General features: G+C 49.1%; 1 protein-coding gene across 2 annotated transcripts in view; it reads right to left on the bottom strand.

The window, feature by feature from the left end:
* Positions 1-19,120, bottom strand: part of SPIDR (scaffold protein involved in DNA repair) — a 3,076,965-nt gene that overhangs the window by 1,860,227 nt on the left and 1,197,618 nt on the right. For both annotated transcript variants that reach the window (XM_069621022.1, XM_069621023.1), the window contains one exon: positions 12,156-12,418. In XM_069621022.1, coding sequence (XP_069477123.1) covers positions 12,156-12,418 — 263 coding nt within the window. The remainder of the gene's footprint in view (positions 1-12,155; positions 12,419-19,120) is intronic.

Genomic DNA, 19,120 nt, shown 5'->3' with positions numbered 1-19,120 from the left:
CGGAGCCGAGGCCGTGGGCATTGTGCTGCTTACCGACTGAACAACATCTTGGTCGCTTTCGGGGCGAAAATCGGAGCTCTAGTGCCGCTCCGCTCCCGCACTGGGCGCCGGGTGACTGAGGCCTCCTGGGCCGCGAATTCCAGCTGCGGCCCCGACCCCCGTTTCCTGCGCGAGTCCGTCCCCTGGCGCTGACTGATTACCCAGCTCCTTCGCCTGGCTGTGCGCTGTGCTGCCGCTTGGCGCGGCGGGCCTGATCTCCTCTCTGCCCGGCCCGCTTCGGGGTTGGGCCCTCGCGCGCCTCTGGGCGGCGTCTACTTCCCCGGCCCCGCTCCCTCTGCTGCGGGGCCCACCTGTGTTTCCGGCTCCCTTCTCCGGCCTGCCCTCGGTGGAGCAACCTCGACGGCGACATCGCAACATCACTCCTGCAGATGACGGATTGACTACACACCGGGCCGGATCCGCCTGGCGGCTACCCCGCGGTGGCGGTTGGGGTGGCCCGGCTGCCTTAGGGGCGCCGCTCTGACTGCCGACGCTGACATTTGCAGGTGAGGAGTTGGGGGCCTAGATTGCTACGCAATGACATATACAGCGCTCCGTCCTGTTTTGGAAGGGAGGTTGAGGCCCCCTCTTCCCCTACCGATCCCTGAGAGCCTGGGACCCCAGTACCAACATCCTACAAAGGCTGCCCTGCCGGGTCTCGGCGTGCCCTCAAATATGTCCGGCAAAGCACGCAGGGCCAACAAAGCGGGGGCAATGGACAAATTTGCCAAAACACTTGCTAGACAGGAACAGTCGGGAGCAGGCCTGTCTCAAGACGATCAAGACGATCCAGACGCACCCTCATGTCCCCCTCAGCCGGACCTCACAGCATTAATGGAAACTATGGCAAAGAACTTTGCGTCATTCCATGAAAAATTGGACGATATTAATGCTAGTGTGGCCTCAATGCGCGCCAAACTGCATCAGCACGGTGCTAGGCTGGTGGAGCCGAGACCAGGATCGGGGCCAATGAGGACGGGGTGCACGCGCTCCAAAACACTGTCGCTGACCTGGTGCACGATATGAAACAAGCGAAGTGCGACAACTTAAGAGTCTAGATCCCGCAGGAACAATATTCGCATTGTGGGGGTCCCGGAGACAGCCCTCAAAGGCAAAATGGAACTAGCCGTTGAAAATCTCCCGAGAGACCTTTTGGGCAATCCTCAACTCTCTCCATTCTTCACAATTGAACGCGCACATCGAGCGCTGGCCGGGCGATTTCCCCAGACCAATTATTGCCAAGGTCCTCAGCTTCAGGGATAGGGATCACATATTGCGCTTGGCCCGGGAGAGGGGTGAACTGAAACTGGGGTCTCAGACCATCCGAATCTTCCCTGACTTTTCCGTTAATGTTGAAATGGAGCGCAGGCAGTTCAACGGTGTGAAAAAGCTCCTCAGAGAAAGAAAAGTGGAATATGCCATGCTGTTCCCTGCAAGGCTTAAACTCACCCACTGCAATAAGCTATACTTCTTCACTGTCCCTGAGGAGGCGGTGAAATTCATTGAAGCCCATATTGTCCTCCCTGGCCCGGTGGACGAGCCACTGGCCGATGGCTGAGGAGGCCCGTCATGACCCCTGTATGTGGGCTTCCCTCTGTATCACCGGCACACTTGACATTTTCTTGCTGAACTCATGGATCCTATGTCTTGTATATCCATTGTTTTAGTACCTTGTTGTAATATCTCCTGTAAACTTAAAATGTGATACCGCTGTACGATCTACGGTGTATTGCACCGATCACTCATTTAAGTCGGGTTCACGGCAGCAGCGACCCACGCTGCAGTTGCAATGCCGAGGTTGGCTTGTTATTATTATTTGTTCTGCCCCAGTTGGGCGTACAAGCGAGTGTTGCCCTGTTGGGCTTGGCATGCTCTCATTAGGTCTTCTGGTGGGTTTCAGAGCACTGCTGTGTTGGGTGGGGCAGTGAGGGAGGGGTGGGGGGGACGGAGTACAGTTGTGGGATGTTATGACAAAAATGGCAAGGTAGTAGTGGCTCTGGGCGCGAGGCAACGTGCCATTGCATTGATAGCCAACGCATGTTCAACAAAAAATGCCACCCGTTGCTGGGATGTCCCCTGAAAACTGCAAAATGTCTGTCAGGCTAATGTCTTGGAATATCAGAGGGCTTAGCAACTTCACGAAGGCCCACAGGATAACTGCGTACGCCCAAAGGCATGGGGTCAAGATACTCCTCTTGCAAGAAACCCACGCCCTTGCACACCTTTCGTCCTCTCTCGCCCGGCATGGGGCCCCAACAAATACTACACGGTTTACTCCTCCCAATCCAGGGGTGTCCTCACATTAATTCATAAGTCCGTGGAATTTTCCCTCCGCACTAGTCACATAGATCAAGAGTGGAGATATGTGATCCTCCACTGTCTGCTCGCTAATACAGAATGCCTTCTGGTTAGCACAGATGCACCTGAGTTCTTTGATGACATCAATGTCCTGCTCCAAAGATATATTGGGGTCCCGATCATCTGGGGGGGGGGGACATGAATCTAATACTAGACTCCGAGTTGGATAGATCAGGCGTTGCTCCCAGAATTCTGTCCAGAGCCACTCGCCGGCTCCACGCCCACGTGGTTTCTGAGGGTCTGGTAGACGCCTGGAGAGCGCTCCACCCGCTGACTAAAGAGTTTACATTCTACTCGTCTGTACATGACAGCCATTCCAGAATTGATCTCTTCCTTCTGTCAGCTGGGCTCATTGGGAACACTCTCGACATGCAGATACTGCCGCGCACGCTTTCCGATCACTCCCCGGTCACACTTGACATAACCCTGCAGCCTACCCTCCCCCGCCACTCCAATTGGCGCTTTAAATCAGAGGCACTACAGGATATAGTCTTCAGGGCCGACATCCTTGCAGACATCACCACGTTTTTTGATAACAAATGCCACGACACAACAGATGGGGTTCGCTGGGAGGCATTCAAGGTTTTCATTAGGGGTATGTGCATATCCAGTGAGGCTGGGGTCCTGAAGGATATTAGGAACTCCTTAAGACGCTCCGAGACCAGGATCTAGGAACTGGAGCGCGAGGACGCTTCCGCCCCTTCCCCTCCCAAGTTGGCACAGATACGAACAGAACTGGACACATTTGAGGCCCTCGCCCTCAGCGAGATAAGATACTACGACCGACCCATTGCGGCTCGGAAGTATGGCGAAGGAGAAAGGCCAGGTCGAACTCTAGCCCGACTGGCCCGGATCGAGGGGGGCAGAGCCCGGATTGATAGCATTATCGACAAGAATGGAGTGCGGCAGTGGTCCGACCAACCCATTCTTGAGACCTTTGCAGATTTCTATGCAGCCCTCTACGCTCGGCAACGCAAGCACAGCCCACAGGATCTGGATCTCCTCCTTGATCACATCCCCATGTCCCTTATATCTCAGGCCACCAAAGAACAATTAGACACACCTTTCATTCTTGAAATCGACGCGGTCATCTCGACCCTCCCTAAAGGGAAAGCTCCCGGTCCTGACGGCCTTACCGCCAAATTTTATCAGGAACATGTCGCCCTTCTGGCCCCCCGATTGCATGAGGTGTGGAATGAGTCGCTACGCCTCGCTATCCTCCCCCAGTCCCTGCGTGAGGCTGTTGTCATTGTGCTCCCCAAACCAGGTATGCCTCTCGATGAATGCAGATCCTATAGACCTCTGTCCCTTATCAACACCGACACAAACATTTTCGCCAAGATCATAGCAAATAGGTTCCTCCCCATCATGAAATACCTGATCCACCAGGACCAAAGTGGTTTAGTCCCCGCCCGCTCCACTGCCTTAAACATTCGGCGACTGTTCAATGTCATCTCTAGGATTGACCCCAAGGCCAACGCGGTTGCTGTGACACTAGATGCCCAGAAGGCGTTCGACATGGTTTCATGGCAATACCTATGGGCGGTGCTTGAGAAGATGGGGATCGGTCCACGATTGTTGTCCTACATTAAACTGCTATACACCAACCCCGTGGCCAAGGTCCTGGTTAACTCTCATCTGTCAGCATCCTTCACCCTCCACGAAGGGACACGCCAGGGATGCCCATTCTCCCCCCTACTGTTTGCGATGGCTATCGAGCCCATGGCGGATAGTGTACGGGACAATCATACTCGCAAAGGGATACGCCTACGGGATACCCCCGAAATTATATCACTATACGCGGACGATGTACTTCTGTACATCAGGGACCCCTCGATCCATCTAGACCCAATCATCCGCAAAATAATTAAAATTGGTACATTCTCGGGCTTCACCATAAATTACACCAAATCAGAAATCTTCCCCCTCACGCCCACAACCCCCCAACCGACATGCTAATACCCGCTCAAGTGGTCCCCCGGGGGCATCAAGTACCTGGGGCTACAGGTATCCCTCTCGAAATCCTCTCTGCTGGCTGATAACTATGTGGCTGCCGCGCAATATGCTGAGGCCAGGATGAAGAGATGGTGTAACCTCCCTCTCTCACTATCAGGGAGACTATCGCTAATCAAAATGGTCATAGTTCCAAAACTCCTATACATATTTGCTAACGTTCTACTCTGGCCCGGGAAACAATATTTTGCAGACCTGCATGCGGGGTGTGCCCGCTTTCTATGGCACTCTGGTGCCGTGCGCAGGAAGTGGCAACATATGACATTACCTTATGAGAAAGGGGGCTTCAATGCACCGGACCTAACCCAATATTGGATAGCCGCACAAGCTCAGCACGCTACACACTGGTACCGATACCAGGACCCTCCCCCGCACGTTAAGCTTGAGATCCTCGCGACTGAGGAGGTGAATGTCATGTCCCTGATCCTCTTCCATTCGTACCACTCAGATGCCTCGGCCGACCCAGTCAGTGCGTGGAAACAGGGTCTACTAGCCCGCTCTGAAGCTCCTCCGTACTACAAATGGCTACCCTTGTGGTCATTTCCGGGCCTTGCCCCCACGCATGATAAGCTCCTTATGCGTCACTGGCTGGACCTGGGATATCACTCACTATCCAACTTGTTCCCCGATGGGAAATTCATCACCCCGCAGACATGGAGGCCAGGGCACTCCAGGTCCTCTCTTGAGTTGCTGCAATACTTTAGACTTAGAGCGGCAGTCCAAGACATGTGGCCCTCATACCCAGACGAACCCCCTGAGTCCCCTGAGATCTCATACATCGCTAACTCCGCTGGTGGCAGGGGCATAGTGTCTACCCTGTATAAAATGCTGATGGCACAAGCTGTCTCAAGGGCAAGGTGGTGAGGATCTTCACCGACAACACCACCACCATGTTTTACATCAGGAAACAGGGCGGAACCAGGTCCCCAGCACTGTCCAAGGAGGCGCAGGACCTGTGGCATTGGGCCATCGCCCGAAGGATATTTCTGGTGCCGTTTCATCTGGCAGGTATAAAAAACACCATCGCCGACTCACTCAGCAGGGAGCTGCGCTCGTGCCACGAGTGGGAGCTACGGCAGGATCTAGTGGATCGCCTCTTCCGACGGTGGGGCACACCCCAGATCGACCTGTTCACGACGGCGACGAACTCCAAGTGCCGGAGGTTCGCCAGCAGGTTTCCCCAGGCGAGGAGCATGGGCGATGCTTTCTCGTTCCCCTGGGAGGGCCTGTTCCTCTACGCGTTCCCTCCTTTGCCACTGCTAATCCGGCTCGTCAACCAGCTCAAGAGGTCACGGTGCAGGATGATCCTCGTCGCACCTGCGTGGCCGAGGCAGATATGGTTCCCGGACCTTCTGGACTTGTCGGCGTCCCCGCCAATCAAGCTGCCGGTGGACGCGGATCTACTCTCCAGAGAAGGAGGCGCCATCCTCCACCACGACCCGAAATCGCTGAACCTGCAGGCCTGGCTCCTGCAGCGCTAGAGTTTGGAGGATACGACATACCGGCCGACTGCAGAGAGGTTCTTGCAAAGGCCAGGGCGTCCTCGACTCTTAAATGCTACGGACACAAATGGAAGAGGTTCTCTGTCTGGTGCCACGCACAGAAGATTAACCCTCTACGGATTACGGCCCCCCAAGTACTGCCGTACCTGCTGACGCTGGCCAAAGCTGGACTGGCACACGCGTCCATCAAGATTCATCTTGCTGCGATCTCCCGATACACCAGAACCACGGGGCGGACGTCCTTGTGGTCTCATCGTCTGGTGAAAGAGTTCATGAAGGGACTGTTCAGATCGTTCCCGCCGGTGAAGGCTCCGGCCCCGGCGTGGGAGCTCAACGTGGTGCTGACCAAGCTCATGGGACCTCCGTTCGAGCCTCTGCACTCAGCTCCGTTGAAATTTCTGTCGTGGAAAACAGCGTTTCTTGTGGCCATCACCTCCGCACGACGAGTGGGAGAGATCCAGGCCCTTTCCTGCAAGGCCCCGTACTTGACTTTTCACGACACGAGGGTAGTGCTCAGGACGCACCCCTCCTTCATGCCCAAGGTACCGTCGGACTTCCATCTTAACGAACCCTTGGTGTTGCCTGTGTTCTTCCCGTCGCCTTCGTTGCCGGCTGAGAGGACTTTGCACTCGCTGGATGTGGCTAGAGCGCTGAAGTTCTACGTGGACCGCACGAAGTGTTTTCGGAAGACGTCACAACTCTTTGTGAACTTTGGACCTGTCAATCAGGGGAAGGCTCTCTCGAAGGCTTCCATTTCCAGATGACTCTCCGGCTGTATCATGTACTGTCATCGGTTGGCAAACCGACCGCTGCCTGGCCGTCCGAGAGCCCATTCCACCAGAGGGATCGCAGCTACCACGGCGTTCCTATCTGGTGTGCCCCTGCTGGACATATGCAGGGCTGCTACGTGGAGGTCGACGCACACCTTCACGAAATTCTACTGCGTCGACCGGGATTCCAGGGAGGAGTCCAGGGTCGGCCAAGCAGTGCTGCGCAACCTGTTCGCCTGAGGTGAACCTGGTGAGGAGGTAAGATGCTTAATGTTGAGTTTGATGTGATGCTTAATATTGAGCCTTTGCCACCTCCCGTGGTTGTGCATGTGTGTACTGCTATGTATTCTTTATTCATGAGCATGTGAATCCATGCCAGACCCCATGCTGGAGAAGGAACAAGTTACTTAGCTGTAACTGTTGTTCTCCAGCATGGGTCTGGCATGGATTCACATGCGAACCCTCCCGCCTACCCCTCTGCAGCTCTTCACTTGGTCATACTGCCACTTCACGTGCTTCCAAATCTGAAGATGGCTGCCAGAGGTGGGGCTTAGGTAGAGGGCAGTCCTTGGCTGTGGTCAGTATGACGCAGAGACCAGTGATTGGTTATTACTACGAAAGTCAGATCAGAAACGAAACTGATACTGGTTTTTTCTTTACCGAGGATTCCCAGCCTGACGACGGGGAATATTCATGAGCATGTGAATCCATGCCAGACCCATGCTGGAGAAATATGGGCCTACATGGACAAAATAAGAGGTGAAAGTCGCACAAAAAGGAAAGACCTGGCTAGCATACGACATCAGATTTAGGAGGAGCATGTCAGAGAGGCCAGCCATAGAATGGGACGAGGTCCAAAACGATCTGTATATGTTAAATACCGAACCCAGCGTAGGATGAGGCCTCCCCCAACCCCTCCAAAAACAACAAAAGCACAGGTCCCAGAAACAACGATAATGAAAAGCACAAAAAGGGAGAACAGCCTTTTCGTAAAAACCAGCCGTGGGCGGCTTAGTCCAATACCCAAAGGCAAAACAAAAACCATAGTTCAAAAGCCAACACTCCATGCAGGAACTTTGGAAAAAACCAATGCTCTTGGGGCAAGGACTGTTGGTACAAACACACCTGCACAAACTGCAACGGTGACCACGCAGCCAGCAACTGCACCAGACTACCAACCAAAAACCCAAAAGACTAGTGCCAACCACCCTGGGTCAACAATTTGCTTGGCCCCAGGAAAGACACCAATCAACCCAAACAATTTTAGAGATGTACTATTGAACTATCCAGACAGGGAAACCCCCAAAAGCCTTTGGTGGGGTTTCTCTGAAGGTTTTTTCATACCATTTCAGGGCACAGGGTCACAGAATATCCCTCTGAACCTAAAATCCGCCAGGGACAACCCCCAAATAGTGGAAAGCAAAATCAAGAAAGAGCTGCTCTTGGGCAGGATCGCGGGACCTTGGGACCACATGCCCCTCAAAGATTACATAATATCACTGCTTGGACTGGTCCCCAAAAAAGAGCCAGGGAAAATGAGACTAATCCACCACCTATCATATCCCAAAGGCCTATCCCTAAACGACGGCATTCCACACACAGAATCTGCAGTATCCTACACACAATTCCAAGAGGTAGTAAGACTCATACAGGAATGTGGCAGGAACGCCCTGATGGCCAAACTAGACATTGAATCCGCATTTAGATTATTGCCTGTCCACCCAGCAATGGTTAGGTTTCACCGTTAACAACACATTCTATGTAGACAGATGCCTGCCGATGGGGTGTGCAGTATCCTGCGCCCTATTCAAGCAATTCAGCTCCTTTTTCCAATGGGCTTTTCAAAAACAAAGACCAGGGACCAAAGTAGTTCACTATTTAGATGACATTTTGGTCATGGGCCCAGCAAATTCATTAGAATGCAATAGGGCCCTGGCAAAACTAGTAGAAATGGCCGCTCTCTGGGGCATACCCCTAGCAAAGGAAAAAACGACCAAACCAGCCACCAACATAATTTTCCTGGGCATTGAAATTGACTCTGCACAAGGGCTATGCAGGATCCCCAAAACGAAAATCGCAGAACTCTTGCAGAAGACACAAGACTTGATAACTAAAGACAAGGGCACAGTCAAAGAAATACAATCTTTAGCAGGCAGTCTCAATTTCGCTACCAGAACCATTCCACAAGGGAGGATATTTTCCAGGAGCCTGGAACTGAAAATCAAATCATTTAACAAACCCCACCTACACATCCGACTAGGCACAGAGGTGAAACAAGACCTGGAAATTTGGAGGAAATTCTTAATAAAGTTCAACGGGACCGCGCTTTGGAAAACACCTTTGAACACATGGACAAAAAGAGTCCTTTTTACAAATGCAGCCAGGAGCAAGGGGTTTGGAGCCATACTAGACACAGAGTGGGTGGCAGGACACTGGCCTGACTCATGGCACCAGGCAGGGTGGACAAAAAACATCACCCTCCTAGAAATGTTTCCCATTTGGCTACCATTACACATTTGGGGCAGGCAGCTCCCTAACACGGAACTCTTGGTGTGGTGCGACAACATGGCAGTCGTAGGCTCCATAAACAGAAGGTCTACCGAATGCCTTTTAGTACTTAAAGTCCTACGAGCCATCACAGCAGTCACATTACAAGAACATATTGTGATCAAAGCTAAGCACATGGCTTGGGCAGATAAAATTGCAGATGCCTTATCTCTCTTTCAGTGGCCAAGATTCTGGGAGCTAGCGCCTCACGCCCAGGAACAGATGACGCCAATACCGGCAGAATGCTGGGAAATAATGGGAAATCAAAAATAACAGCGTCAACGGCAGCGCCAGAGAGCTCAGTCCGGGATGTACAACATGAATCAGGCACCTCAAATACGGGTGCCAATAATATAACGGCATCAACGCCAGTGCCAGAGAGCCTAGGACGCGATGTCCAACAAGAACCAGGCACCTCAAAATCGGGTGCCAACACCTCCCTAGGTTTCCTCACGGAAATGGCAGGGAAAGCACTGGCAAGCACCACCGCAGTGCAATACAGTAAGTGCTTACAAACATAAATGGGCACATGAACAGGGCTTTAAGAGAGACTGGGCTAAAAGACATTTAGTCGCAATCTCTTACTTTTCTAAAATACGGGGTGATTCAGACCCCACACAAAGTCCCCTCATTACTTATGCATTAAAAGGGTGGGGCAGAATAGAGGGCCCACAGGTAGACACCCGCCGCCCCCTTGATTTCTGCAAACTGGTTCAAATTGCAAACCAGCTGGAGGCCATATGTTGGCATCCATATGAGATCTTACTGTTCAAAACAGCCTTTTTCTTGGCATACTTCGGGGCTTTTTTCGAGTGGGTGAACTCATTGCTTCCAACACCAAGGCCAGCAACGGCCTGGGCGTCATGGAAGTCAGGGTCAGACAGGAGAGCATCAGCATAGAAGTACAACAATCGAAAACTGGGGCTAAAAGAACCATCAATATTTGTTGTATCGATGAAGCAGTAAACTGCCCGGTATGTATCACCAATCTTTACTATGCGCAAAGACCCAAGGTTGGGGGGAGGTCTTTGATCCACAACGATGCCTCGGCACTAAACCGCTACCAATTTAAAGGGGTGCTGATGAAAGCAATCAACAATGCCGGATGGGACCCCAAGGGTTTCGGCACCCATTCCTTCAGAATAGGTGCCGCCACCTCAGCATGGCAGGGAGGTTTAGCCCCCCAACATCTGAAAAACATAGTGGGTTGGAAATCAGATTGCTACAAAAGATACATCAGACTGCAACTAATATAGCCAGCCACCTGAGGGTGCCTTTCTTTCTCCTTCCCTTCATACAGAAACACCAGTCGAAGGGAGGACCGCGATTCAATCAGCATGGATAGTCGGCCACTCTTATCTTCAGGACGGGCCGATGGGCAGAAGAGACCAAAGAAAGGCCACAATTCATGAACACCATTTCCTCATGGTGGGGCTACAGAGGCCTGTGATGGGCAGAAATCCATGAAACATTAGCAGAACTGGTCGCATACAGGGATCCGCCAGAATTTCTGATCATCCACTTAGGTGGCAATGACCTTGTATCAGTGGGGAGGAGACAGTTACTCGAGGACTTATGCGACTCCCTTGCAGGCATCGCACACAATTGGAAAGGAACGGAAATGTATTTCTCTGCCACCCTGCCTAGAAAGAAAGGGCAAGGGGCCAATTGCTACAAATCTGTAGACATTTCCAGACGAAAAATCAACAGGGGGCTAGAAAAATTCTGCACAGCAAGAGGACTGGGCTTCATAAAGCACCCAGCCATTACACTGGGTGATCCGGACCTTTTTTCACAAAGACGGCACTCACGTATCTATCAAGGGCATGGAACATTTCTTTCGAGAAATTACAGCAACTCTAGCCTCCAGGGGTTGTAAATAGGAGATACTTTTGGGGGAACACGGTCAGCCGTCAACCTGCCCACGTGTGGCGGCACGGGCCAGAGGGGGGTAACCCCAAGACCCGGTGCCCAAAAGTATTGTTTATTATCTTATGATATGTGATTGCTATTGGCATAACCATATCTGTACAGTAAAAACCTACAGCCTTTTATTGCCAACACTTGACAAACAATGTGTGAGGCAAATTATTTCTGGGTAAGGGTATGGTTTCGGCAAAGTATAAAGATGCATGCATATGGGTTCAGCAGTTATGGGCAATGCTGCAGTGCCTCACAAAGCGAGACAGGGTAACTGCTGTTACCATCAGCAGGCCTGGAGAGGGGCAGTACGTCCTCTCCCCCTCCCTGCTTCTCTCCTCCCCCTCCTAGTCATAGAGAGACACAGTCTGTCCTGCACAAAGCTGAGGAAGGGGGAGGTGTGAGCAATCACCTCACCCTTCATGCAACTAGGTAATAAGCATAGAAGGACACCAACAGGCAGGCAGGGATCAGGTTCAAAGACCTGTCCCCCCCGGGGGGCCAGATAGTCAGCTATCCGGCCGGGGGGGGCTGACACTTAACAGCCCCCACTACTATACACATCAAAGACCCGGGCCTTCCCTGGGTCTTAGAAATACAGAGCGACATGCTCTGAGAAAACACAATCAGTTTGGGGACCCTGAACGGGCACCCAAACACACAGGAGGTGCACTGTTCACTCAGTGCCTTCCAAACCTTTGCTTCTTTTACCACAAAACCCTCCCACCCTACAAATAAGGGAGAAGAACAAAGGAAAAGAAGTACAGGGCACTGTATGGTGCCCACAACAAGCCGTGTGACATAAGAAGGTGGGCACGGGCCAGAGGGGGTAACCCCAAGACCAGGTGCCTAAAAGTATTGTTTATTATCTTATATATGATTATTGTTATTGGCATAACCATATCTGTACAGTAAAAACCGGCAAAGTATAATGATGCATGGATATGGGTTCAGCAGTTATAGGGGGACAAGATGAAAATAGCAAAGCATCGTGACAGCAGCTAACCTCAGAAATCTCTTCCTCTTCTTTGCAGAATCCTCGGGCGTTTTGGAGGACGTGCCCGGCCGCTTCTCAGGCGTCTGCAGCAGGGCCTGGGCGGACTTCAGCCAGTCACTGGCAGATTTCCCTGCTGCCTGCCCTGGGTCGGTTCCGTAAATTAACATCTGTTTTTGCACACTTCCTAAACGCAACGACTCTGCCTCGACCCGGCCTCCATCTTCCTCCTTGTCACTGTCAGAAGAATATTCGGAAATATCTGTAGGTATTGCCTGCAAATAAAATAAAATGAAATGAATCACCACTGGCCAAGAGAGACCGGTTCTTGATTTGTTTTGCTTCCCCAGAGCAGACCAAAATGACTTTAAGAAGCAAAGTAAACATGAACATGGTGTCAGGAGTTGGAACACAGAGCCCTTCGCTTCATTATCTCCTGCAATAAACGCCCCGCACGGCCAGGGTCCCCCAGTGACAGCCTGAAATGTTTTTTTCCCAGTCATCAATGTCCAATGACAGCAATATGTCCTGCTATATAGCGTTCACAGACATCTAAACGGCCAGTGATCCAAGCACAAGTCCAGGGTACATACTGGTGAACGGCGCCGTAGCCCATCCCACTTTTTTCAGAGCGGGTGCGCCGCCCCCCCGGGTATTTTAGACGCCGTGTGCAAAACAAGACACTTTGACAGCCTATTTCGAAATTATGATTATGAGGGGGATTCGAACCGCGGTCACTAGGTTCACAGATCCACATGTCGAGCACTTTTCTTCACCACTGAACCATGTAACCAGGAGAAAAACAAGAGCAATGTTACATTCTGAGACAGCACTCTCTTCAGGTAAAACATTGGCATTGATTCTTGGGGTCTAAAACGTGCACACTTTTTATCATTTTCAAACCTTATCAGATGAAAACATCCTCTCTTGTGTTCTTTGTGTAGGTTGATTTCATTAAAGGCAAATGCCCTATGCAATGTGTATGGTTATGGTAAGCCAATTGAAATACATTTGCATATTTCACCTTGAAATGCTAATTTTTGGTGATGTCACATCCCTTCGCACAGGTTAATGAGCCCCCCCTGTACTTTTTTTTTAGGATTTGACCCCTGGATATACCACAGAATGAGGGGCAGCTGCAAAATGTGGTGTAGGGCCCCAGAGATTCCAGACGAAGACACTGCGGAAGATCGCCTAATGGTACGTCGCCCAGTATGACAGGTATACATACACATTATGACTCCTGCAGAAGGACTGTAAAGACTATCAAGTATGAAGAACCAAAGTACCCTTCTCTACACACCGGAGTGAACGCTGATGCGTAGTAGAAGCAGCAATTGATTTTGCATGGGTTAATTTGATGACAATTAGGTTTGTGGACGTTCCAATACATCTAGCTGAATCTTGGAAGGGGTCCAATAGAAATCATCTGTAACTGATTTGCTGAAAATTTGATCAGGAAAGATCTTGGGGAAACAACTGTGGAGAGACCTCCCGTGGCTAGGTGTACAAGCAGTGATAGAAGTGTACAAAAAAGTAGTGGAACTGTGACTCCGGTGGGGGACAGACTAGGAAGGAAGGTGCAAAACATTTTTCAAGGGTTGCAGTCATGCAGGTTGACAACCAATTGAGATGAAACAGATTTCAGTTTAGCTGTAACTGATATGCAGTAGTAAAATGGAGAAGTGTGCTTTAACTTCACAAAGAATAGTTCCAGAATGGTGAAAATTGTTGCAAAAAGTAGTGTAGCTGTTAACAGTAAAAAATAAAAGTAGTGGAACACTGCTCCTAATTCGACCACTGTGTACAAGACATTTTGGTGACTTCAAACCCAAAAAACCGTGGCCAGAAATGGTGCTGCCTAGCATGACAAAAATACACTGTTAGGTGGGTTGGCCCAACTCCGCAGTGGAGAGAAGTGGTCAACCTTCTCCTGTGTTTCAGCATAAAAGGAACTTGTTCAGGACACTGGGGGACGGTGCTGTGGTTATGTTCTCTCGCTGTCTGGTTGCATGAAACTGGGAGTTTGTTTATTTGGGACATATGTGACTGCTGCTTTAGAACCATTGGTGACCCCACTTTGCCTGATCAGTCTAGGCTGAATGGGTGCGATATGACCGATTCCAAAGAAAGGGCAAGTGACAGCAACCTGTCAGTACTGAAGTGCCACTGTAATCTGAGCAACAGGTCGAATGAGTACAACTATGAGTTGTGTGGTCCCCCAATATAAGGGCAGAGAGAAAGTTGTTGAATTTTCGAGCAATGACAATGCATCACACAAGTTTTTCACAACACTTTTCTTTATTAAGTTTTACAAGATGAGATCCCAGGCTAGAGGAACACAAACAGCATCTAAAGGATCATGGCTCTAAAGCTAATAGGGAAATCCTTTACAAAGTGAGGGCCATTAAGGGCCCCTTGCAGCTCAGGGTGATCTGCTGCTATAACAAAGTTTTAAACCCATTATCAAGCATCTCTGTCCCTCTTGGGTTGCGCTATTCTTATAATGAAAGCTCAAAAAATGTAAAACAGAAAAGTCCAAAGCTAATCTTTTTTTAGGTCCTTTAGCTTCTAGGTTAACCCTAGTCTATGACAGAAAAGGGTCTGGTCAACAAAATCTTTTTTTTTCTTACTCTTTCCAAGTCCATTCCGATTCTACAAACAAATCGGTACACAAATGCTTTTTTGTCTGGTCCCCTCCTGGGGTTGTTTTTGGTTCTGCCTTCTGAAGGACGTCTGGAAACACTAATTCACTAAATCTCCCCATGGCCTTTGCTTCCTTGTATACATCAATCTTCTCAGGTCCCTCCATGACCTTGGGTGCTCTTAAACTTCTCTCAGGTCTTGCATCAACAATGGTTTCTCTTTGACTTCTCCCAGGTCTCTATACGAGATGGGCTTCTCTGAACTTTCTCTCCTGTCTCCCCACAAACTTGAATTCTGTCAAATGTCTCCCAGGTCCCCCCCATGACCGCAGTTCCTCTCAGACCGATGTCAACACAACACATTTTGATGGTAATAGGCCTTTCTCTCACCCTTCATTCATGGTCCTGATCAGTTAGATGAAACAGTCACCCTCCTGGTTCTTCAAGGACGTGCCACGCCTTTATGCCTTCATTCAGTTCTAAAGCTTGGTAGGTGGGACTTTTTCCTAGGTTCTAAACAACACATAGTAAAATCTATTCTAGCCTTGCCAGAGTAACAGTTGCAAAGGTGGCAAAACAGACACTACCTCTTCCCAGTAAGTTATCACCCTGTGCATTTCGGCAGAAGATCAAAGCCCATCTGCTTCCTTCCAGACTGTCTATTTATAAGCCTGAGTTGGTGACTGGTTTTCAAAACTGGCCTTGGACTGGTGTCACCAATTTAGAGTTTGCTTTGTGTGTCCTGATTGAATAATGTTTTGTTTGAACCACAGACTTATTATGACCCCCTGTAGATTGGAAGGGCTTAATTCGTGCCTCAAGCCATGTTCGGTCCACTGCTGAGTCTTTGAAAAGGGACTGAACCCTTGCCGCCATTTAGGATTGACTAGTTTGAGGAGACGTGCTGCAGCAGTGTTCTGCATGGCTTGGTGACCTTGTTGATAGTACAGCCTGTAGCTCCAACTGACAGGATGTTCCTGACTTTTGTTTTGATGGTACAGTATTGGATGTGGGTTCCCATTATTTTGCTTTCCTCTGCGTTCAGTCTCTGGCAAACTGTTGCGATTCGCTCTCCATTATTTGGCATGCTTATTAAAGTAAGAACGGAGAGTTTACAGGAGCAACAGTAGCCATCTTCCTTCTAGGGGTTCAAAGATGACTTTTCGTCCTATTTTACAAGCAAATCTCACTCCTCTCACACTCTGGGAGGCATACCGGTAGTGGCCAGAACGATGTAAAGTCCCCTATGGCTCGGCCCCCTCATGTGAAAGGATGGTAAGTATATCCATCTATTAGGTATATTTGACTGGCTCGAGTTGTGGGTTCTAGTTTGACTTCTGGCTAAGAGTGAGGATGAGGCTTCTATAAATGAGTTCACTGATGAGGGGATCTAGACTGTCCCCTTCTAGGGAGCAACCATGCCTGATATAGGGTTGGCAAGAGGTGAACCAAAAAAAGATATCAGGTCAGAGGCTGGCAAATATGATGAATGAGCTGTTTTCCGGGGTAGCACTGTGTTAGAAACACAGGGCCAGAGAGACATCACAGGAAGGACATCAGATAAGGTGCAATGCTGGGTGATTGTGGATATGTTTCCGATGGGTCTGGATTACAGCGCAGGTTATCCCAGACTTCATCTGCATTAAATACTTGGGGTCTAGTGTAAGTAGGTGAGTAGCTACCCCCAACAACACTGACTTAAGAAGCCTGTATAGGACAGCCTGCATAGTCTCCTTGTTAAAATCCATCATTGCCCAGTCAATCTCATCATTTCTGTGACAGAAAATACTGAAAACCCGTGCCCCAGCCCATTGGTTCTTTAGGAACACCAGGTGAGAAGTTGGTGTGAGGAAATCTTAGACATGCGCTTTTGAGAAGTAGAATGCAAGGGAGCTGTATGTCTGTAAATCACACCCACTTAAGTGTGGGTGAGGACTGAATGCAGCCTTGGATCTAGGTACTCAATTATCCCCAGACTGAATGCTGCCCCAAGGATGGACTTGATGGATGATGAATGGTTGTCTGTAGACTGGCCTTAAAGGCTATCCCGATCACGAATCCAGGGGTGGTCCTGCCAAGCACACATACAGCTTCTATTTTATTGCTGAAGTTCAAGGTGATAAATGTCCCAAATATTCATCTTCAAAATGTATTTTATATCAACCATAAGCCATAAACTTAAGACATGAATACACATATTCCTATGTTTGATAACAGTTCAAAATGAAATTATAAAAAAAAATAAAAAACCTTTCACTCAACGCTGTCGTTTCCAAATTCCAACAGGAAGGAAATATGTGAAGATAGCAACACCACAATTCATAGTTTGCACAATCCAAATGTGCATGGATCCGTCACAATATATACATATATATATATTTTTTTAATGTATTTAACAGCATAGTTACAAGACGACGAAGAGACACTCAGACAGAAAAAATACATTAGTTCCACTCCACGTTGGATAAATAATTAAAAGATTTGTTAAAAAAAAAAAAAACAGCCACATTCACAGGTCGATGGGTCTCGTTGGACCCAACCTCACTTCCTTTCACCCACCATTGTTTCAACATTGCCTAGTTCTTTAAAAATGTCATCTAGGAAATGCTTTAAAGCTATTATTATGGATGTCTTTTCTCCCGACAGACGAAAAGACCAGCAATCATCTGCAGAGTACGGCTTAAATTTTCCAAATAAGTCACCCAGTACCTGCATTCTTGGTGATGTAAGTGCTTTACAAAATAGGACTAGGTGCTTTAAAGTTTCTGTCTCTTCCTTCAGTTTGCATAATCTGCAGTCGGTTTGTCTCTTGGTTCCTTGATAACAAGACCTCTTGGGTGGGATATAGGTTAAAACAAAATCTGATAAATGTCATTCTTATTACATGGCTCAGACATCTCGACAAATATTTCAGCAACACGTTGTAAGGGCCCCTCGGTATGCCCTCCTCGAAACACAGTTTAGCTTTACTCACTTTGTCTTGCGTCCGGATCCAATCCTAGTGCCAAATCCTGGTTTTCACTAAATCAAGATTAGTCATCAGCTGGTCTTCTGATGCAGCAACAAGGTACAAGGCGCCCTTGCAAGTTCTCAACTAGGCACCTCTTCCTCCCTGCATAGCCTTCTGTAGTTTCCCAAAGTCTCTTATCGGATCTGTTGCTACGACTTTTCCGAAAGAGTGCAACATTTATCCAGATGATATGCGCTTCAAGTGAGATTAGGTCCAGCTCTAGTCTCACTATCGCTATTGGGACACACTTAGGAAGGTTCAGCAAGGTTTTCCAGTACATTCTTTCCAAGGAGTTCCAGAGTCTTGGAGGGAGGACCCGGAAAGGTTTTCCTCCATATGTTCCTATTGGTACCACTTTCGTCTTGTAGAATGTTACTGCTGGGAATATGGAGAATTGTTCATATTTCCTTTTGATCAGCCTTCCTTGGGAGGTTAATGCTTTAATTTTGGTTTTCAGCATACATTCGTGAGGGTAATCTCTTAAAGCAGTGTTTATAGACCCCACTCCCCAGGAATACCATTGAGGATACTTCCAAAGGTTTTCCTTTTCCTTTCCAGGATCCATGTTTTCTCTCTTGGTCCCCTCCCCCTGCAATGACCCAAAGTTACAATCTTAAGACATCTTCACATTGACGTTCAGTCCATTGTCAAGCATATACTGTTCCAAACTTTTTAACTGCCTTTGTATGCCAACGTAGGGTTGGTCTATTAAGATCTAATCTACGAATAAGGCTGGACCAGCGAGGGTAACTGTCTGCATATTGCAGATGGTCAATCTTCACCTCACCAATGTTAGTGGGGGAAGCTCTGTGTTTTGCTCAATGACTCAGGAAGGTCTGAGAGAAATATGTGGATCAGCCACGGCACCAGTGGGCAGCCCGGTTTTAGGCCTCTAGCTGTTAGAATTGATGCTGACAGTGACCCTTGTTGGTCCAGCCTTATTCGTACATTAGTGTCCGTGTGAAGATCTTTAATGGCCTCCAGTAGGACACCCGGGCAATCCCAGCTTGAGAGTTTATTCCAGAGTTTACCTCTGTCCATTCAGTGAAAGGCTTGTGCCAGATATGAATGCCTAGAAAAGTTTGCCTTTGGATTTCCTTAGTTTCTTCTTTAAAAGGTTTATCACAAGTAGATTGAAAAGTGTGTTCATTCCTCTAACGAAACCGACTGCCAGTGGTTCAGCCTTTCAAATGCCTCGATCTATTTTTCCAGACCCACTAATATCAGTTTAGCAAAAACCTTACCGCCAACATCCAGCAGGGCTATCGGTCGATAGTTGCTTGGGTCCTGTCTGTCCCCCCTTTTAAATATAGGGACAACTA

Source organism: Ambystoma mexicanum, chromosome 5q, assembly GCF_040938575.1.
Source record: "Ambystoma mexicanum isolate Mex_15411 chromosome 5q, UKY_AmexF1_1, whole genome shotgun sequence".
NCBI lineage: Eukaryota > Metazoa > Chordata > Amphibia > Caudata > Ambystomatidae > Ambystoma > Ambystoma mexicanum.
Note: the sequence above shows the minus strand (reverse complement) of the source record. Positions and strands in the feature narration are given on the sequence as shown.